At 45.0% G+C, this 21285-nt stretch overlaps 3 protein-coding genes across 9 annotated transcripts in view; 1 reads left to right on the top strand and 2 right to left on the bottom strand.

The window, feature by feature from the left end:
- Positions 1-532: 532 nt before the first annotated feature.
- Positions 533-3523, top strand: LOC116727975 (homeobox protein otx5-like). Its single transcript, XM_032575684.1, has 3 exons — positions 533-1139; positions 1880-2031; positions 2158-3523. Exons 1-3 carry the CDS (start codon positions 1043-1045, stop codon positions 2794-2796), a joined length of 888 nt encoding a protein of 295 aa, XP_032431575.1. The 5' UTR covers positions 533-1042; the 3' UTR covers positions 2797-3523.
- A 3847-nt stretch (positions 3524-7370) lies between these two features.
- LOC116728618 (histone H3.3A) lies at positions 7371-12109 on the bottom strand. Its single transcript, XM_032576861.1, has 4 exons — positions 11965-12109; positions 9616-9759; positions 8737-8890; positions 7371-8656 (listed from the first exon to the last, which is right to left on the bottom strand). Exons 2-4 carry the CDS (start codon positions 9741-9743, stop codon positions 8528-8530), a joined length of 411 nt encoding a protein of 136 aa, XP_032432752.1. The 5' UTR covers positions 9744-9759; positions 11965-12109; the 3' UTR covers positions 7371-8527.
- A 1898-nt stretch (positions 12110-14007) lies between these two features.
- The window catches only part of arhgap32b (Rho GTPase activating protein 32b), a 90844-nt gene continuing 83566 nt past the window's right edge, over positions 14008-21285 (bottom strand). For all 7 annotated transcript variants that reach the window (XM_032575802.1, XM_032575798.1, XM_032575801.1 and 4 more), the window contains 3 exons: positions 20161-20973; positions 18701-19350; positions 14008-17584 (listed from right to left, as the gene is read on the bottom strand). In XM_032575802.1, the coding sequence (XP_032431693.1) occupies positions 15416-17584; positions 18701-19350; positions 20161-20973 (3632 nt within the window). In that variant the 3' untranslated portion in view covers positions 14008-15415. The remainder of the gene's footprint in view (positions 17585-18700; positions 19351-20160; positions 20974-21285) is intronic.

Below are 21285 nucleotides of genomic sequence, written 5' to 3'. Positions count from 1 at the left end.
ATGATAAACGATACGATAAATGCTCACCCTTATCAGGAGCAAAACATTATTAGCAGAATCTCTGGATTTTATAATTACTGTAATCCTTTTAATACTTTGTACAACCCTCTTTTGCGAACAGGACAGCACTTTGTCATCTCCTGTAATGTTTGACACGTTTGGAGCTTCTAGAAAAAGTTTTCCTGGTTGCTATGGAGACCTGGAGGTCCCCAGGTGCCACCCTTTGCTGCAGATCTCTAAAGGTTTTGGAGATTTTATTTTACCACTCTGGCCGTCCTGTTCACTATCCATGGCGTCAATATGAGTATCACGTCACATTCCACGGAAACAGGAAGTTGTAGTTTGCTAATCAAAAGTTTTTAGAAGCAATTTTAAAAAGACAAACTAATAAATTAGTGTAAAAGAAATATCAACAGATTTTTTTTTCTACTCCTGAATGAAGGGAATTAAATTAAAGATCAAAATTTCTATTCTATGATGCTAATTGTAGACTTTTTGAACTTTATTAACAAATATGCCAGCAAATTTAACCCTGCAGCTCTGTATCGAAGGGGTGAATCGATTATTCATATCAACTCTAAGTCTGAATCTGACTCCTGGGTCCGGGACTTAAAACACTTGATCCAGTTCTGCAGCCTGTGTGCCACCTTGTGTGCGCGTAGTGTGGGAGGGGTTTGCTGCTGCTGTCACTTGCTCCTTCTAATTAGCAGCGCGTCCTGGAGAAGAACCTCAGAGCCGCGACGCGTCCGAGGCGCAGAGGGATCCCGGGGGCCACTTCACCTGCGCGGTGCCTGTCAGTCCGGATGCTCTGCGCCCACCGCTGCTGAGTCCACTCTCGGCTCAAAGAGCGCTTTAAAAGAAAAAAGGAAAAACAGAATTCCCTGTTCACGCTTCTCCTGCGCGTCCCCGCGTCGTTCCGCGCGCGGATCCCGGCAGACGCGCCGACCGGGTTGGTCCCGCTGCGCTCCGAAGGTCCCACAGCTGCCGCGCTGCGCGTCCGACCTCCAAGTCAGCGACAGGACTTCAAAAAGCTGCCGGAAGGATGATGTCCTACATAAAACAACCTCATTACACCATGAACGGGTTAAACCTACCCGGTCCCGGGATGGACGTGCTCCACACCACAGTCGCTTATCCCCGTGAGTACGACCTGGAAGTTTTATGTTTTAAAAATATTTAATAACGTCTAAAAAGAAAAAAGAAAAAAGAGTCTTTGTTTGTATTACTTTGTATTACACGCGCTACAAGTGATGCGTAAAAGCGCGCAGGTTGGTGCGTAACGCTGCAGCCAAAACGAGGATAAAAAACAAAAAGGAAACAGTTGCTTGATGTTTGTGTTGACGGAAGGTTTATTATTATTGCGGATGGGTGTATTTGGTATAACATAGACTTCCGGAATACAAAACATTCTTTCCACAGTAAGTTTGGTGGAACGGAATTCTTTAGGAGTCCACAGTGTGGAAAACGGGCTGATTTTAAGATAAATTTACTCTGTCTGCTGTTTTTTTAATTAGTCTCCATGCTGACAACAGCATCGGACATAATTAAAACAAAATCCTCTGACTTTTGAGGTATTTCTCTCATCAGACGAGTAAAATGTGGCGGAAACACTTGAAATATTCCCTTTGAGTTTGTTCTGTTGAATTGTTCCTGGTAAATGGCAGTTTGTCAGTTTGATTAAATTTCTTTGTCGTACTGAGAGACAAACACAAACTAACCCGATGTGTTGGTTGGTTGGTACCCTGACTCACTTTCTATGATTTTTTTTTTAAAATTTATTTATTCAGCGGTTTAGTTTGTTGCGTTATGATGCTATTCAATGCCACATCTCTGTCATATGTTATCAACATATTTACGTGTGTGTCTCCCGTTTCGGCAGCCACTCCGCGGAAGCAGCGCCGGGAGCGCACCACCTTCACTCGGACACAGCTGGACATCCTGGAAGCGCTGTTCTCCAAGACCCGGTACCCGGACATCTTCATGCGGGAGGAGGTGGCCCTGAAGATCAACCTGCCCGAGTCCCGGGTGCAGGTACACGTAGCAGCGCCGCTCCGCTTTCTGCTCGGTGTTTCCAGTCAGAACTCGTTGTTTCTAACCCGCCGGGCCTCTCTTTCTTTCTTTCTCTCTCTCTCTCTCTCTCTCTCTCCGCGCCTCCAGGTGTGGTTTAAGAACCGCCGTGCCAAATGCCGCCAGCAGCAGCAGCAGAGCAGTGGCCAGTCCAAGCCTCGGCCTCCAAAGAAAAAGGCCTCACCAGCGCAGGAGCCCAGTGCTCCCGACCCAGTCCCCAACCCGTCTGGTTCCTACAGCCCCTCCTCGGCTCAGTCCGCCGGGCCCAGCCTGGCCCCCAGCTCCAGCACAGGAAACACGGCCGTGTCCATCTGGAGCCCGGCCATCTCCCCCCTGCCCGACCCGCTGGCCTCCTCCGCCCCCTGCATGCAGCGACCCTCGCCCTACCCCATGAGCTACGGCCAGCCCTCGGCCTACACCCAGGGCTACGCCAGCACCACCTCCTACTTCACGGGCCTGGACTGCAGCGCCTACCTGTCCCCCATGCACTCGCAGCTGTCCGGCACCGGTGGCGCGCTCAGCCCCATCACCGTCCCCTCCATGGGGGGCTCTCTGAGCCAGTCCCCGGCCTCGCTGTCCTCGCAGGGCTACAGTACCGCCTCCTCCCTGGGCTTCACCTCCGTGGACTGCCTGGACTACAAGGACCAGCAGGCCTGGAAACTGGGCTTCACTACCATGGACTGCCTGGACCACAAGGACCAGAACTCCTGGAAGTTCCAGGTCCTCTAGGAGGCGAGGAGGGGCGTCCCTTCATGAGTGTGTGTGTGGGTGCGTGGGCGTGTGCGTGTGTGTGTGTGTTGGGTGTGTGGAAGTGTATGACTTAGTCCAGCATCCAGCATGAGAGGGCAGGTTTCTGCTGTTTCCTGTTTGTTAGCCTGTTTGTATATATTTTTTTTTTGTCTGACTGTGAGTGTTGTAGGAACAGTCGAACTGGAAGGCCTGCTGGGAAAAACAGAGTGTCTTTAGTCAGAGGCTTCTTCAAAGTCACTGTAACACAGACTGCTACAGGAGATCTCTCCTGCCAACAGCCATCAACATCTGCAGTAACTGAAGAATTTGAATTAATATGATTTACAGCATTTAATTTCCCTTTGGGATCAATTAAGTGTTTTTGAATTGAGTCCAACGGTCTGTCCTCCTCATGCTCATATAAAACCTACAGCCTTTGACAGGCTTGCAGGGTTAAAGGTCACACACACATTACACTCGCTGTGTGTTTTAAACTCACATTGTGATGAAGGAACTGTAGGCTGCACCTCCTGTAAGGTTTTTCTCAACTATTTATTATTACCATTATCATTATTTTATGCTACGTTTAGCTCTGTCGTTTGCTCTTATTTATTTTTGGGGCATTTATGTTTATCAGTGTTAGTGTGTAGTGTTTCAGTCTGTTCCATAGGATTAAAAAAATGTCCTGTTTTAGCTGTGTTGATGTATTAAAGTGGTTTATTCTTTACGTGTGTGTGCTGAAGCTCCTTGAGGTGAGTTGTACAGTTTGGAAGTCTTGTTTCTCAGGTCAGGGGGTCAGCTGCAGGTGGTCCTGTCCGGTATGCAGACGACGTCGGGTTGGCAGTTCGGCGCCACACGCCTCCACCTCGCTCTGCTCCATCTTGGTTATTTTAGGTGATCTGATTCTGGGAGTGTCCCAATCCTCTTAGCCTCCCTTCAGCAATGCCCTAAGTGAATTAGTTGGGATTATTGCCCTATCCCCCTCTGTCTCTCACCCACCTCAACCTTTTCCACCTCCTCCACCCGTGGCTCCCTCGCTTTTATCTCTCCACTTCTTCTGTTGAACTTTTTCCATTCTGCACTCTTGGCTTTTCCGCCGTGGAAAATGTGCGAAAGGTCAGCGGCGGCGTTAAATGCGGACCGTCTTCATCGGGGTTCTCTGAGGTTCCCCGTCTCTCCCCCTCCTCCGTCCTCCATGATGCTCCCCAGCTCTTTGGACAAGTTGTTAATCCGCCGGTGACCTGAATACTACATAAACAGAGCTATGATGACATCAAATATGCCGACGGATTTTAGAGCAGTGTGTGCAAAACATGGTTTTAGTCCATAGCCATGGATCGATTTGTGTTTTTAAATTTAAAGCTAATCTCCCAGATTTTACAAAATAGTCAACGGATTTGAATGGGACTGTGGAAGATCAGGACTAGGGCGGAAATTAATTTATTTCTTACACATGGAGAAATGCAGCTTCTTGTAGTTCTGCTGAACTATCAGAAATCTGATGCGTGGTAGAAGTGAGTGTTTAACAAAGTACATTTCAAAGCACTTTTCTGACCTAATCCCACTCTGTGCTCTGCTTAATCCCCTCTGCCCTCCCTCTCTGTGGCACGATTGGTTAATCCCTGCGTCTGGCTGTTCTGATTGGTTAACCCCCCTCCCCCTCTCGGAGAGGCCAGTACAGCCATAATCTCCCCTCTCAGCACTGGGTGTTTCAGACAAACATTTGCACTGTAATCCCAGGGAGGAGCAGATGTGATGGGGGATGGAGCGCGCCCAGCAGACCTTGATGAAGGTGATTTGTTTGTTACATGCAGACGGTGAAGGAAAACAGCTACGAGAGACGTTTCCATATTCTTTCACAAAGTCAGATTCTTATGAGTTGAGAGTATTTTACCAGCAGGTGAAGGGAAAAGTTTTGACTGAGCAATTTTAACGAACAATTGCTAAAGTCACACACACAAGTTTGTATTTCTACCCACAAAAGGAATTTGTATTGACTTCCTTTTATTTTAGGAACTGAAGTTATGCCTAACCCAGACATTTTCCCTAATCCTAATCTTAACTGATAAATGTATTAATTCACACCTTAGTCGTCAACCTAGCACGTAACCCAAACATATCACTTTCTCTTATGGAATGGCAATAAAGTGATTTTGATTTCGATATCAAAATCACAAGGCCACACACACACACACATAAATTAAAAATGATCTAAAAATACCTTCTCCTGATATTCAGGTTCTCATGGAAGAAAAATAAAATTGCTACCCCTAATTGACCAAAAATAGGTGATTAGTCTGATTTAAAACCTGCCACTGTTCTAATCTTAAAACGGCGCAGAAACTCGACATCGTCGTTCACATTTTCTTGTGTCTGCTTATTCGACCGGTTGAAATCCAACTGGAGAAATCCAGCACAATGGGAGAAATCCCAGACGGAGCGCTGAAGGGAGATGAGAATTTAGAATCTTTTCACACTGTGTGTCAATATCCAGGCTCTGTGCATGGTTTCCTTAAGGTTTTACCAACGTAAATGATGAAAGAGTGGCACGCTGCTGCATTTAGACCGTTTAGCTCATGAAAGAGCGTCAGACAGAAAGCAATAAATAAAGACCTTCAGGACATATCAGATCAAAATATAACTTTTTAACTTGCATGCCAAACAATAAATGTGGCAAATCCCTCTAAATGCACTAACCCCATCCTGAAACACGGTGGTGGCAGCGCTGTACTGTGGAAATAGTTTAGGGAAGCTGGATGGAGCTGAAGACATGGTGATCCTGGAAGAAACCCAGTCAGAAGCTGATTCACAGATTCACCTTTTCAGATTTTTAATGGCAAAAGAAATGTAAAGCTATGTAGACATTTTCTCACACTTCCCTGCCATGCTCTACTTTGTGCTGGTCTGTTACATAAAACATCAACATTTAGGGTTGTAATGTGAGAAATGTGAAAAACGTCAACAGATAGAAGTAGAATTCCTGTTCCATTAGATTTTAGGGATTAGATTTAACCTAAATAGCATCGGAGGGAAGGTTTCCTCTCCAAATGAAACACGAGTAGAAATAAAAAGGAGGTGCATTTGAAAAAATAAATAAATCACCTAAAGTGTAATGTGTGTCCTGTTTACACCCTGTTTAAAATTACGCAATGACAACATCATACATCAGCCATGTCCACAGCCATCATGGATGCTAGAAGGCCTCCAATCAGACCAACACCTGCTGAGCGGTAACTATGGTGATTCCTGCCCAATCAGAGGCGAAGGATGAGGATGGTAGCAGCACAAATCAGAAACAGTCATTTATATTACAAAACATTCTTCCACCATGGGAATCAACACACTTCTGGCTTCCAAATCTATCCTAAGTTGTAGCCGTTTACCTCCATCATCACCTTCCTGAGCCGTTTCCATCAGATAAACCCTGAGAAACAATAAAGACAAGATTTTTATTGGGATGACAGTTGTTATGCACATGTTTCAGGACACACTGTGACAAAGTCTAGATGCATTGTTTCTACAAGCGTTCCTTGCCTTTAAAGGGGAAGTATTATGTAAAATGAATTTTTTTTAGCTTCACATCATGATGATACACAGCAGTGGGATGTCATTCAGACAGGAAGTGTTGAGGTATCCAAGCCAGGTAAAGTGATCTCCATAAGCAGACTGAACTATAACAAGGCCGCCACTCAGACGTTTGGGGCAGCGACAGACACATCATTAGCCATGAAGAGGCTGGAGGCTTCTTCCTGTTAAAGGGGAGTTTTTCCTTTCCACTGTCGCTACATGCATGCTCAGTATGAGGGATTCCTGAAAACTGAACAACACTAAGCTAAAGAACACATGCTGATCAAGGAGCGAATTCTCCAATGACTCAAATGTAATCTACTGGGTTTCCTTTGACAGAAAACTCTTGGAGTCAGTTTTAAAAATAAATTGAACTTGACCGCATCGTTTGATCACTAGGATCAGTTGGAATGCATGGAAATGACCGAATCTGTCTGGATGATTGAATTGAACTGATTTGTTTCACAAATTAGCTGTGAATTGGCTCTATATAAAAATAAATTACTAGCTAAAAATGCAAAAAAAAAATTATTGTCAATCCTTTTACCAGCAACAAATTAAAAAGCATTTTAATTGCAAAGGAGCCTCAAAGGTGTAGTTTCCAAACTTGTTGGTCAGAATATAATTTTGAGTTTATTCCCAGCAACAAAAACGAGGACCGTCTTTGAAAACCCTTAGTCCGTTTTAATTATTGAGCGTGATTAATTAAGTTATGCTTATGAATAAAAAGTTTCTGGAGGTTTGTGGTCATGCTTAGTATGACATTAAAATGAAAACAAAAAGAAAAATGTGGCTAATAAAAGGCTAACACCTGCTTCATACTTTTTCTATTTAAGACATGTCATTGAAAATCTAATTTTAATTGCAAATAAACTATTCAGGGGCCACACAAAACTACTCCCAAAGCTGCACTCTGAACACCCCTGATCTATCAGCATCAATGTTTTATCTGTATGAAGGCGCATTTGTGAAATACTGTAAAGAACACAACACACACACTCTGTGAAGCTTGTTTTAACATCTATTTATTACCACCATAATATGAGAAATTTGGAAAATACAAAGATCAGCTTATTTATACGTCTGAAAATCTCAAGGAATAAGAAAAATATAAAAGAAAACAATTATGAGGTTATATTCTGTATCAGAAATTTCAAGAAAAGGGACAGTTTATACGCTCAGAGCTGGCAGGAAAGACAAAGACCTGAAACATGCAGAGAACTTTCACTATGTCAAATCTAATGCTGATCTGTGGAGACAGGGGGCGCCAGTAGCATCAAGTGTGATTACAGACCTGCAGTAACGAACTGAAAAGAAAAGGTGACGGTGATCTAACGCCCCCGTGTGGTTGCGATGGGAATAATAGTTTCCTGGGAAAACAGAAGCTCCTCAAAAAAGTCCTATAGCAAATAAAATCACCGCAGAAAACTCAATTCTGTTTTAATTTTGATAATTTAGAAAGTGGTAAAATAAGATGTACTCTGTAAATTATGAATTTTATGTGTAGAAGAAAAAAAAAAAAAAAGAAAAACTACCGACACCATACCCATGAACTTTTCATGTAAGAACTGAGAGATTGACGTTTGTCGAGTACAGTTGGTTTGGAAGGTCAGGGCTGGCGGGTTCACACAAACAGAGCAGCAGTCCAGCCTCTCCCCCAGCTGGGGGTCAGGGGCGGTGTGAGGGGGGGTGTTCAGGGGGCCTCAGGGCTAGTTTTAATAGCACCCTGCTGTGGAAGTTGCAGCTCCCCTTAAGCAGACTAGCCCCTCGGCCAGGTCCCTGCGCTCCAGCTCTGTTTGCTCCACAAGCTGCGCCAGCTGACCTCCAACAGAACAGGTGAGCTCAGAGGCGGGCTCCGTGTTGAGAAGCACCAGGAAAATCCAGTGATACACATTTGAGTATGCGTGTGCACATGCGCATCTGATCCACAAAACTTTTTACATGCACAAAAAAAAAAAGAAAGGTACCCTAAAACATTTTATGAGGATGAAAAACTTCTACGAGAGACCAGACTTCGACGTGTTTCTATCTGCTCATGATCAGGATCAGCCTAAAGTCTACTAAGAAGTTGAGCAGGGCTGGAGGGTGGGGGGGTGGAGGGGCAGTTTGGGGGGGGAGGAAGCAGTGAGGACAGGGACAGAAAAACAGGAGTGCAGAGGAGTGTCTAAGCGCGCTCTCCGCGGATACGGCGGGCCAGCTGGATGTCTTTGGGCATGATGGTGACCCGCTTGGCGTGGATGGCGCACAGGTTGGTGTCCTCGAACAGACCCACCAGGTAGGCCTCGCTGGCCTCCTGCGGGAACACAGAGCCAGAGCGCAGGTTAGCGGCACAACTTCCACCACGCAGCGTTTAGTCGCTGTTGCCTCACTCACCTGTAGAGCTCCGATGGCAGCGCTCTGGAAGCGCAGGTCGGTCTTGAAGTCCTGAGCGATCTCCCTCACCAGGCGCTGGAACGGCAGCTTACGGATCAGCAGCTCTGTGGACTTCTGGTACCGACGGATCTCCCTGAGAGCCACAGTACCGGGCCTGAAACGACAACACAGGCTCGTCAGGTTCTTGGGGGAGCTAAGGCAGAACCAGTTGTCTGTTCTGGGTTTTGTTATTTTCAGTTTGATCTGCTGGGTTCTCCATCAGAACCAAGCCTGGGTCTGGACTTCCCACTGCTAAATATGACTGATAAACAGTAACTTTACTCATTACTCCACCTCTCAGACAAAGCGCTTAATGCTAATTAGAGTGGTGGTCTCCAAACGTTTTTGTTTTTCTTCTTAATTCTGATAGCAAGAACCTATTATTTTTACCTGCTAAATAATAAACTACACAAATACATCTTAATGAAGGAGGCAAGGCAGACAAGCAAAGACACTATAGCTGAAGATAAAAAAAATCAGATTTTTTTTTTTGGTCAGCAAATGGACCACACCCCTGCATTTGGGTGTCAGGTCCGACTCTTCGGTGTGGAAGTTGTTACTAATAAAGACTCAAAGTTAGCTAAACTCTTCACAAAACTACAGATGAAAAATCAGCCGCAGAACTCTGACCTGGTTGCTATTAGCTGCACACAACCTGTATTTCAGTAACAAGTCAACAATCAAAAGCTTTTAGTAGGCAATAATAACTAAGCAAATAATTAAAAGAAATATTTCATGTTTTATTAAATCACCTACACTTATTAGCATTCATTTAAAAGGACCAAGTGAAGCTGGTTCAGTTTTGGGAGCCATCCTCTTCCTATAGGTGAATACACACACCTGTAACGATGGGGTTTCTTGACACCCCCAGTAGAGGGGGCGCTCTTGCGGGCGGCCTTGGTGGCCAGCTGCTTACGAGGAGCTTTTCCTCCAGTGGACTTACGAGCGGTCTGCTTGGTACGGGCCATGACGACAAAGTTTCACCTGCAGAGGAAAATGGAATCAATCAATTATTATCCATGGTATATATTGTTCTATACCAAGATCGTTAACTCTTAATGCCTGAATTTGTGTCCAATTGTACCAAAAAAATTACTTTTTTTTTGCTGTTGATCAGTTGTTCAGTTAATTAGAAATGATTAATTTAAACACTGCATCAACAGCTAGTGGAAATTTAAGTATGATGCTAATTAGCACCACAAGGCATTTAAGGAATGAAACAGACTTTTCGATTGAAATCAGTGTTCAAAATTTTATTTCACCATATAGTTAGGAGCAATCATTGATGTCCATCCATACATTTGTAGTATTCACACACTCCCTGGTTGTATTCCAGTAACGTGTGGTCAGGGAAGGCAGGATGTCATCATAGAAAAATAAAATAGAATGATAAAATAATTTATATTGCTATTTTTACCCTGTGGTTTGTACTATAAAGTACCTATTTTTCATTTAGCTTAACCAATTCTGATTATTTTTTTCTTCAAAATCGCTGAATTTTCGCATTTTCCTATTCAAATGCTTGGAAGCGAAGCAGGTGAGGCAGCAGCGAGCCGAGCCTCACCTGGGATTGCGCAACCTCTCGCTAACTGCCATTTTATGGGAGCATGTTCCTCCTGTCTGTACGCCGCCAATGAAATGGCTAAAAAACATTTAATGTATGAACTGATTTTTATAATTTAGTTTATGTATATAATGTCTGTACATTATGTAAAAGAATAGTCTTTTTGCCCTCCAGCTTGTCCCCATGCGCGAAATTTCCTTATGTAAACAATAACATGCAGGGTGTCTACATTTGTAAATATGATTATGATTAAGTCAGAGCCTCATCAGCTATGAACCTCATCGCACATCACTGTTGTATTCATAACGAAAGCCGTATGAAGTCAATTAGCTTCACAAGTCCATAAGGGGGGTAACAAGGTCTACAATTTAAATCCTTAGCAAATTTAACATCTGGTGGGAACATTTACTTTTGAACAAAGCTTGAAGTCTAGTCTGAACTTTATTCAGGAAATTCTCCAGGCTTATTGAAGGACATTTCTCACCTTTTCTTTGTTGGTGCCATTTTGGGCTGGACTTTGTCAACACAACCCCATATAGACAGATCCCTCAAATCCTGTATCGATTTTTTTTTCCCCCCTCCATTTTCCCCAAACATATGGACCACAGGTCTTTCATATTGCCCTCTGTTGTCCAGTTTCCTCTTTATTTTTAAAGACCACACATAGCTAAAACATGTTTTACAATCATCATCTTGCTGGATGAAAATAGCTTTTTTTCTCTGTGTTACGCCATTTTGTTACATCTTCTCAAGACTCTAAGAAGTAATTGCAAATGATGGGCCTTTGTGAGAGGATGCCGGCAACAAAAGCTCAGTGAGACACTTTTCAGAATTGTTTGTTTCTGGGTTGTTTACCGCTGCTGGATCCTAAATGTAAAGCGTTTCGTTTTTCCCCAAACACCCGTTTACCTACGCAGCTACAGCTCAGAGTGAAATCATGTTCATCAGTGTTTTTATTTCCTCCACTGTTTTGTTTGTTTCTCCTTTCAGTTCCGACGTTTCCTAGGAACCCTCGGTGCACAGATTTTTGGCAGTTACCCAAAAACATCGTACCCAACCAATCAAAACACTAAATCCCAAACCCCTACAACCAATCACAATTTGAAACGGGCGAATGCAAGAATATACACCAATCCGGTGAGGCGCAGCCGTGTTTGTGGACCAATAGTCTGTCAGACTGAATGGTTTCAAGGCGGGACGAACAGTTATAGCCCCGCCTCATACCGCAAGATTATGGCCGCAGACTGAAACGAACCAGCCTACCAATGTAGAGTCAAAGAACAGGATGGAAACTTGAATGATTTTCTACCGAAACTACAAACGTGGGCGCATTAAACTACCAACAAATTACAGGACGTACATATAGGTATCAGAACATCAACAGAGTCGGGGGCGCGGCGCTATATTAGAGAGGAAAGATGAAAGTGGAGCAGCTAGCTCGGCGGTAGAAGCACCGAGCCGTTTTTCTCCGAGTCTGGGCATCGAGGCAGCTGCTTTTCGCCTCACCTCGGCGTCGAATTTAAACGCTTTATAAGCTCCCAAAAAACACACTTCCCGTCCAATAATGACACAAAACAATGATTTATATTCTAACGTCTAAGAAGTATGTGGAAACGTTTACATACCGGGGCTGAATTATCGGCTTTCGCTTCGCAGCGTTTCAGTGTGTTGTGGTTGTGTGGCAGTGTCAGATATTTACTATCTCTCACACAATGGAAGCAGAGCGAGCAGGAGCAAAATGGCGCCGGTGTCAATCATCTTTACTCCCACAATGCAATGCCAACATTTGTAAACACTGAAACTTTTTCACCTAAAGCGTGGCGGAGAGGGTCGGGGGGGGGGAAAAAAAAAATCACAATTCAATAGAGAAGGCTTAATTTATAAATTAATAGTGTTTTGATAACTAACTTTTTTCACAATTTCAAACGTCGTCACAACAGGAAGTGTCGAAGTACATAAAAGGCTCCTAAAAGCAACAATATTAACACTATCACGATATGTAAGCAGATTGTAAACGTTTGAGTGAAGGGTGGAGTAAAATGAGCTCTGTAGTAAAAAAAATGGGAAGGGCATTTTTAAGGTTTAATAGCCCCGTGTAAAACAGAACAGGAAATAGTGGATACCACCATATTTATCGCGTTGGTATTTAAAGCAGCTGAATGATTCATAAATCAACATTTGCACAGATTAACAAGCCGCTCATAATGACTCGGCTTCAACTCCAGGGTTTTGTTTTTTTCTTTTTTATATGGTCTACTTGTGAAGTTGCTGTCAATTCGTACTTTTCCGGGGACTGTTGAAACTAAAACCAGGGTTTAAGCCAGAATTTCCAGGTTAATCTGTTTTAACCTATTTTTCTGGAGTTTTTACTGAAGTAGTCAGGCATAAATTGCCATGATGGTTTATTCTGGGAAGTTTGGGGTTATTTCAGATGGCAGTATATGTACAAATTTTGAGCATAACCCTGAAATCAAGATAAATCTGGGTTTTCTGGTCCAGAAAGAGAGGCAAATCTGACTAAGTAGTCTCCTGCGAACCCCAAGGCTCTGTAACTCCCCACCCTCATGAAACTGCTGGCTGGTGTTGATCTGGGGAGGTGGGGAAGATGTCAAACTCTACACTAAACATTAGATTTTAAACTGTTGCTCTGATGCAGCCTCAGATTAGCATTACACAACTGTTCCGATTAATTTGCAGCACTTTGTAATGTTACATGTGTATGGAAATATTTTCACTGCATCGTTGTTTGTCAACTCAAATTATGACATATCACAGGATCCTTTAATTCACAGATCATTACTACGTGTAGCCCATATTGGTGTGCGTGCGGTGACTCTTCTGGAATTTGACTGATTAATTGACGATCCTCTCCAGGCCGCAGTTCAAGGATGCACATTTTTCCCATCACACTTCTTCTGTCTTCCACTCAATTTTATGTCAATATGCTTGTATGCAGAACTCTGTGAAAAACCAGTTTCTACAGCAGTGACTTTTTATGGCTTCCCCTGCTTGTGAAGGGTGTCCTGGACACCTGTCCAGTCAGAAGTCTTCCTCATCATTGTAGTTGACTCACCGTTTAACTGTTCAGGAAACCTTTGCAGGTGTTTTGAGTTAATTAGGGTGTGACACCTTGAGTTTCAGCTGTATTCTATTTTTCTGAGGTACTGAATTTTGTTTATTATCTGCAAGCCTTGCGATAAACTGGTAACCTGTCCAAGGTGTGCCCTGCCTCTATCCCGTTGACCTCTAGAGATAGGCACTGGCACCTCTCCTGACCCCAATGGCATAAGGGTGTAAGGAAATGGATGGATGGACAGATCTGCAGGCCATAATCAGTAAAATTACAAGAAACGATTAGAATATATTGCTCTATTTGTCATGATTCTAGATAATATGATATTTTTATGATGACTGGGAAGTACTATTTGACTTTTAATCAAAATTTTTTCAGATGTACCTGTACATATTTGATCTGGTCTGGAAACATCTTGGGGATACTCTTAGTTAAGAGGGTGTGTGTGTTAGGTACCAGGACCCAATAGTTCCCCAACCCAACCAGAGACAGTGGAAAACAGAACCATTGATGAAGCTTTTTGTCCTTTTGCTGCTCATTCTGAATGAATGGCAGTACAAAATACACAAACATCATAATAAAAAACCCATCAAGCTGAGCAATTCCTGAACACCTTTATTTATTTTATGTCTGACTTTAGGCTCCTCCAGTTTGAAATGAGTTTTTTCACATTCAAGTACACAGTGCCTTACTGTAACAGCCCATCTGAGAAGGTAGAGGCTTTAGATAAGGCAAGAGGGGCAAAACCTGCAAGCAATATAGAAGTTGAACTGTTACAGAGTACACCTGGATTTAAACGTATTGGGTTTATACTGTATGCCATCCATTATGCTGGCCCAGAGGGCCTTGTATTAGACTAATGGATGGATGTACTATACATCTATCTCTAGCCTGAAAACCATGGACCAACACACTATTTGAAGAAAAGAAAAGTAAAAAGAAAAACATTCCCTCAGTATTTAAAATCTCAAACCAACTAAAATATCTTAAAACTAAACCTGCTTTAAAGTGGTGAACATCATTTCTGTCGTTAACAGTATCAGTAAACAATGTACGATTCTCCAGGAACAAAATTTTAAGGCTCATTAACAAATTGGTTTTCCCACAAAGCAGCAGCAACATTTTCATCATGTTGTATGAGAAGACATTGTTTCAGCTTTAATCAATTAGTCTAGTACCTGAAAGTACAATGAATGAAAACAAACAAACACCATTTTAAACTTCAGAAGCTACAATTTTCATCCACTTTCCCATCTTTACCTCATATGTGCAACAACTGTGCCAAGTCTTTGGTCCCTCTTCCAACAGAAAACACACAAGTACTGAAAGATTCCAAAAAAAGCCACTGAAAACTGTTTAGAGTAACGTTACCTTAAAAAATGGCACAGTAACAGAAAGAGTAAGACATTGATAACCACTGCGACAACCCAAGTAGCTCCATGTCACATCTTCCACTCATCAAAGCCAACATGGACACACAGAACCGTGTTCTTGTGTTGGTACCGGGAGGGGAGGGTCCTTTTACGTTGTGCTGTAACATCCAGACAGAACACAACAAGAGATCTACACACAACTGATCATGAATTACTAAAATGCAAATCTTACTTCCAGTTGATTCTCATGCCCAGCTCCACACCTAAAAAAGTCAACTAAAAATCCCTTTTATTAGTGATTTCATTTGTAGAACATATATTTATATATCTATATATCTATATATCTATATATAGTATATATTTGACATTTTTGGGGTTCCTGCTAAAAGTACCTTACGTCTTTCTTATATACATTTATAATTGGCTACAGTCTCAGTCAGTCACAGTACTGTGACCTCATGGACAATAATTTCAGGTACATTCAGGACTCAGTAAAAAGCCTTGCAATATTCTTTACAATTCATAAAAAATACAGAAAAAGCAAAAATATGAGGGTTCTAGCAGTCCACTGTCCTGCAGAGTCTGCTCACCCATACTTCAACAGTTTTTTCCCCTTCCCACCCAAACGCTTTATTCGGTACGGAGTTCTGTCTCAGGCCTCTGCAGGCCCAGCTCAGTCTGGATGAAGGCTCCCTGGCCCAGAGCCGTGGAGTAAGCCCTGCTGCTGGGGTTGGCAGGGTATGAGCTGGAGCCGGACCCTGCGTGTTTTTGGACCGGGGCCTGAGGCTGAGGTACCGGGTGGTAATCATCCAGGTTGTCGTAGTGGGACTGGGTGGGTTTGTTGCTGTGTTTCTGGTAGCTGTAGTCCCTGTCCAGGTCTGCTTTGCTCTGGTTGAGGTGCTGCTCTTCTCGGACGCTGTGGGAACTCTCCGGTTTGCAACGTGCCAGTTGGTCCCGGGTCGGAGGCTCGTCAGTACCGTGGTAACCACCGGATGACTTCAGCTTGTCATGGTGGTGGTGGTCAGAATCAGGATACTCGTACCGTGGCTGGAAGGGCCTGTTGGTGGGATGCTCCTGCCGGTGTTTGGACCTGCCACTGTCGCCACCCAGCTTGTCTTCTCCGCTCTCGTATTTGAGCTCATGCCGATTGCTGTCTGACTGGTGAGACACGGGAAGAGAGTGAGATGACTGGCATTTCTTGGAAACGGCTTGCTTAGAAAGGTCTGACTTGTCTCCCACTCCGCTGCCGTGGACATGCTTGTCTGTCTCCATGTAGACGAGCCCATCAGGGTCAGACACCATGTGTCTGGGAAGGTAGCGTCCATCTTTGCTCTCCACTGGAAGCAGCACAGCTTTACCAGGGTCAGACTTACTACGCAGGTGCAAGGTTTCATACCCAGATATATCTGCTGGTGTAAAGAGACCAACGTTGTCGTACTGCGAGAGGACAGGGCCTCTCAGCTTCATCCTGGCCCTGCTCTCCCTGCGGATCGAGTGCATGCGAAGCTTCTCTGCCTCCTCCGGGTCCCATGGCAGGAACACGGCAGCTTCCTTGCTCCCGTGACCAGGAGGCATGTCTCTGCTGACAAAGCCATGCTCTTTGCCAGGGGGCAGTCCATGGCGGGAGACGTAGTGGTAACCAGCCGCCTTCCCACCAGGCCGGCCTCCGACAGCGCCGGCGTCCCGACCTCCGTAGGAATGAAAGTGCCTAACTCGGATTGTGCCGTAAGGGTCTATGTCATAGAAAGGTGACTCCAACGGGACAGAGCCAGAGTATGGGCTGTAACGGTACTGCACCCGGCCGTTCTCAAAGTACGGCTGCAGCTGGGTGACGTGGTAGTCGGTCTGGGATGACGACTGCGGAGGCTGCTGGTAAGCCTTGCACTGATAAACGGGCCGGTGATGGAAGAACATGTCGTCTTCCGGCGGAACTTCCGTCCTCTGGATGGGGACAGAGCGAATGGTGGGCGGGACGTGGAAGGAGTGGACTCTGCGGATGGTGGGATAGCCATGGGTCCTGTCATGGCTGTAGCCCTGGTGATCCGGCCCTGGGGAGACATGCACACCCCGGGGGGTTCCTCTCAGCTTTATGGAGTGATGGTAGGACCTGGGACCTAAAGTGCTGTACCTATTGTCTGCTCGGGCACTGTAGGTTATCTGAGGCTCGGACTTGGACACGTAGGAGTGTGGGGTGACACTGTCCGGGCGGTAATGATGAGGAACAGGCCTCTGGTGGTAGTACGCCGCTCCTGGGGCTTCAATAAGGATGGGCTCTCCCTTAACATGGTAAATGTAGGCTGGCTGGTGAGAGGAGGGTTTACGTGGAGACAGAGGATGATGGGAAAGACCCTCTGTCAGGTGGCTAGCCGAAGGGCCTTCCCTGAACATCTCATAGGAAGCTTCACTCTGACTAAGTGCTGCAGTGGCCAGTTTGCTCTCCAAGGTGCGAACTGGGGGAACAGGAGGAGTGGGTCCATAAGAGTCATTGTGTTTGGCAGGTTCTTTACACGGCTGTACGGGTTTAATGGCTTCCCACGGCTTCTCAACAGGCTCCGCTGAGGTGGGTGCTATTCTGGCACTGGCTTTAGACGGGTGGGCCTGGGGATGGGTGTGGGTCTGGGAAGCTGAGTGAGGCTGAGGTGGAAGACGAGGCTGTGTGTGAACTTGGTTGTGCAGCAGAGTCTGAGGCTGGTTCTGAGGAAGCGAGACTGGCTGCCTAATGGGTTTCTGAGCTGTTGGAGGGGGTTGCTCTGATGGTTTGGGAAGGATTTTAGCTGACGCACAATCCTCAGCTTTCATCTGACGATTCAAACAACAGAAAATAAAGACAAGTTAGGATTTGTTCCAGTTGGGAAAAGTCAAACAAACCTGATCTATATACTGTACTGTCCTGTGCTGCAGTGCCTTGAAAAAGTCTTGACACACAGTCACCACACTTGGTGATAGCATAAGCTAACTAGAGAGCAATCCTGGAGAAAAACCTGTTAAGAGTCTGCAAATGAACTGGGACTGGGGTAGAGATTAACTTTCCAGCATGATAATGATTCTAAACATGCAGCCAGAGGTACAACAAAATAGATTAAGTCATATATCCAGATGTTAGACGGCAGCGGTCAAAGTAAATTTAATTGAGATTATAGCACCTAAACCCCTGGTCACAGATGTTCTTTATCTAATTTGACTGAACTTCAACCGTTAGCAGAGCTGATAAGCAAATTTTTCTACAGCTGTAATTGTTGAGAAAGGTGGCTCAAAAGTATTAAACCTGAGAGGGCTCAACAGAAATGAATACCATACCTCTCAGATTTTATTTTGTAAGAAGCATTGACACCTTGAATGTTCTGCTGAGAACACTGATTTATAAAAGGTAGATACTTAACACGTCCCACATGTATGGCTCAACTGAGAAGTTTGCAAGAGAGAGGATAATCACTTTTAATAGGTATTCCCTGTTGTAGTATTTATTTCCCTTCAGCAGACCCTGACATGCTAAGACCACAAAAACAGGGTCCACTATGTGAGGCTTACCTTCTTATTTGCTGTTGGAGTACAAACACTTCAAGCTGCCGCTGTACTTGGACACAAAAGCTGACTGGATATTTTGTCTGAGCAGTTTATTGTGTTATGCTTTTACCATGTAAAGTACTTTGAACTTCCTTTGCTTCTGAGATGCGCTACGCAAATAAACTTAAATCAGCTAAAAGTCTCCACTGTACCTTGAACACACCAAGTGTAAACATCTGTCAATTGCCAGCCTATTTTCAGTTATTGTTTAGGCAATCTGACATCAAATTTACCTTAAACATTTTTTGGTCAGCAAGTCTCTATTATGCAACAAAGTTTATCATATATGCTGTAGTTTGGGATCATGACAGAGTGATAGAGCTCTGATCTCCATGGGGAACTAACATTTACCTCAGAACCAGATTGCTGTAGAACTCTTTCATCTTTGCTGACGCATCTTGGGGTCGTGGCTGCAGCAGCACCAGACGAGCTGCTGTGACCGAGGGCCTGTCTTGTGACCTGCTGCTGTCTTTCAGGACTCTTCCTGGTTGGAGAGGTCAGGCTGGTTGAAGTGGGAACTTGGGCACATATATAAAGCGGAGTGCTTGGTGGGGTAGATTCAATCTCTGGCTGAGTTCTGGACTGGGCTGTAGCAGAACTGTCTGATGGCTTAGTGGTGGTGCTGGTGAACTGTGATGGCGGCAGGCTGGTTGGTTGGCTGGAAGTGGTTCGATCATGTGAGCTGGTGATAACAGCAGCAGAAGTAACGCTTGGTGGTGGAGAACTTATTGCTCCCTCTCCTTCCTCAGACGCAGTGTGGGTTGGTGGAGCTGGTGAACGGGACGATTCTGGAACGTGTGAGACCTGCGGTTGGACAGAGGACACCAGCGTGGGGGGCCCAGAGGACTGGGGCTGAGACTGAACGGAGACCTGCTGGGCCGATTCGGCCAGGGCCAGGGCCAACATGCGGGCAGGGTTTTTAGGGGGTGGAGGAGGAGGGGGGGCAGTAGAGTTGAGGGAACGAGGGGGGAGGTCCTTTGAAGAGTCTGGAGTGGGGACTCCTACCAGGAAGACAAGAACAGAAGGAATGTGCAGCTGAATCATCAAGAAGCAAGAGAACAGAGTATGACGGTGACAGCAGGGAGGAAGGTTCAAGACAAAGAGGCGGGGGATGTTGAGCATGGGGCTTTGGTAAGGTAGCAAGAGATTCAGGTTAAACCACTAAAAAACACCAATACTGTGTTCAGACCGAACGTATTTCGCGTGTCAAAAACATACCCAACACCTCAAGTTGGTTGCTTGATATGGAGCCTCAAAATGGCTCTAGAACCAAAGCTGGAGAGGGGCTCTAGACTTTTAACTTTTTTTCCCTCTCCCGGTCTCTTTGTACAATGGCGGATGAAATATTGAGAGAGTCTTGGCTTTATTTAGAGAAAGCAGGAGAATGTTGTCGTCGGCCGCCTCTGGGCCATGTTTAATTTCACCAGATAATTCAGAGGTGTTGTGAATTTCATGACCTAGCTGCTCGCTTTCAGCACTATTTTTGTCTCACCCGAGCCCAGTTTGACAACCTGTTGACCCGCATTATTGCCTACTTCTCCTGGCAGGACATTAACTGCAGGCCACTATGTCTTATTGCATCCAGCTGCAAAAGTTCAGATTTTGTAACTCCAGCATTGGATGCACGTCGAACACTCAAAACGTGCAGCGTCAGATGAGACTTCTCAACGCACCTTAGACAAGCATCCAGATAGAAGTTGCACGTAAACAGACGCCCCTGACGCTCAAATTGCGTTCGGTCTGAACACATCATGAAATGGTAAAAACAGAAGCACGCATCAGACTACAGAGATCCTTTTTCTTCTTCTTACCTTGATGCTCCTGGCTGGTGGTTAGTGGTTCCTGCTCCACTGCTTCCTCTCCTACAAGGTCCTTACTGTCCAACGTGTCAAAGGTCGCCAGCTTAGAGTGCAGCTCCTTCTGGAAAGCTTCAGTGAGTGATGGCTCGGCCCCCCTAAGCAGTACACTGCCCATCAGAGGAGGAGACTCCTTGGGCATTGGAGGAGGAGATAAAGGTTGCTTAGAGATGGGCTGTCCAGCTCCGTTTCTGTCAGGAATCTCTGGGGAGAAAAGCTCTAACATAGCAAATGGAGTCAAACTGGTGGCTTTCCCACATTTAATAGGTGATACAGCCTGCATGGGCTTATCAGTGTAGGAGTAAGATGTGGTCAGCTTTTTGCTTTCTGCCTTCTCTGCCATGCTGCGGTCTGCAGACAATAGCGGGGAGGTCACGCTGCCTGGGAAGGAGGCGGTGATGAGGTCGGAGCCATTGCTCTTGGGGCTTCTCTTTAACGTGGAGCCTTCGGTGCCAGTTGAGGAGTCACCCAAGGGGAAGGCAAAGGTGGTGTCTGGCACGCTGCACTGAAAAGACATGGGGTCAAAGTCTAACGAGGCCATGCCGATGTCTGGTGGGCTCAGGTCCACATCTTCGCCCGCCGAGCGGGGCGGCGAGATCAGGGCGGGGACGCAGATGGGCCCGTCGTCTCCGTCGCTGTCCTCCGTGGCGTCGAGGTTATCGTAGGAGTTGCATTGCTGTCGGCTGTCCAGCAGTTCTCCGTTGAAGGAGGCCGATAGAGCGTCGCTGCTGGAGCGAGGACGGCGAGGACGGTACACCTTTGACTCCCCTAGAGGAGGACAAGAAGTTACAGTGAGATAACATTAGAGATGCCAGTCTTTCAGTGTCTCGCGATTTGATTCCGATTTTTAGGGTCATAATTTGATTCAGAAACAATTTTTTGATTCAAACGATCTAGAAATCCTGCTTAAATTATGAACCAACAAGGACAAATAGAAAATTAATTTAAAACAATTCTTTAAGGTTCCATACTGTATCAAATTTCACCTATTCATATTTAAACTAAAATAAATATGAATTGAATTGAATGAATGAATAACACAACCAGCATTGTGTTAGTTTAGCTCCCTGTCTTTGATTT

Source organism: Xiphophorus hellerii, chromosome 11 (genome assembly GCF_003331165.1).
Source record: "Xiphophorus hellerii strain 12219 chromosome 11, Xiphophorus_hellerii-4.1, whole genome shotgun sequence".
In the NCBI taxonomy this organism is placed as follows: Eukaryota; Metazoa; Chordata; class Actinopteri; order Cyprinodontiformes; family Poeciliidae; genus Xiphophorus; species Xiphophorus hellerii.
Note: the sequence above shows the minus strand (reverse complement) of the source record. Positions and strands in the feature narration are given on the sequence as shown.

Bases quoted from the DNA above. Each gene is read 5' to 3' on its own strand.
- LOC116727975 (XM_032575684.1), top strand. From the start codon at position 1,043: ATGATGTCCTACATAAAACAACCTCATTACACCATGAACGGGTTAAAC. The intron at 1,140-1,879 runs GTGAGTACGACC...CCGTTTCGGCAG, and splicing joins CACCACAGTCGCTTATCCCC to CCACTCCGCGGAAGCAGCGC. The intron at 2,032-2,157 runs GTACACGTAGCA...CCGCGCCTCCAG, and splicing joins TGCCCGAGTCCCGGGTGCAG to GTGTGGTTTAAGAACCGCCG.
- LOC116728618 (XM_032576861.1), bottom strand. From the start codon at position 9,743: ATGGCCCGTACCAAGCAGACCGCTCGTAAGTCCACTGGAGGAAAAGCT. The intron at 8,891-9,615 runs GTGTGTGTATTC...TTGTCGTTTCAG, and splicing joins AAGAAACCCCATCGTTACAG to GCCCGGTACTGTGGCTCTCA. The intron at 8,657-8,736 runs GTGAGTGAGGCA...GTGTTCCCGCAG, and splicing joins CTGCCATCGGAGCTCTACAG to GAGGCCAGCGAGGCCTACCT.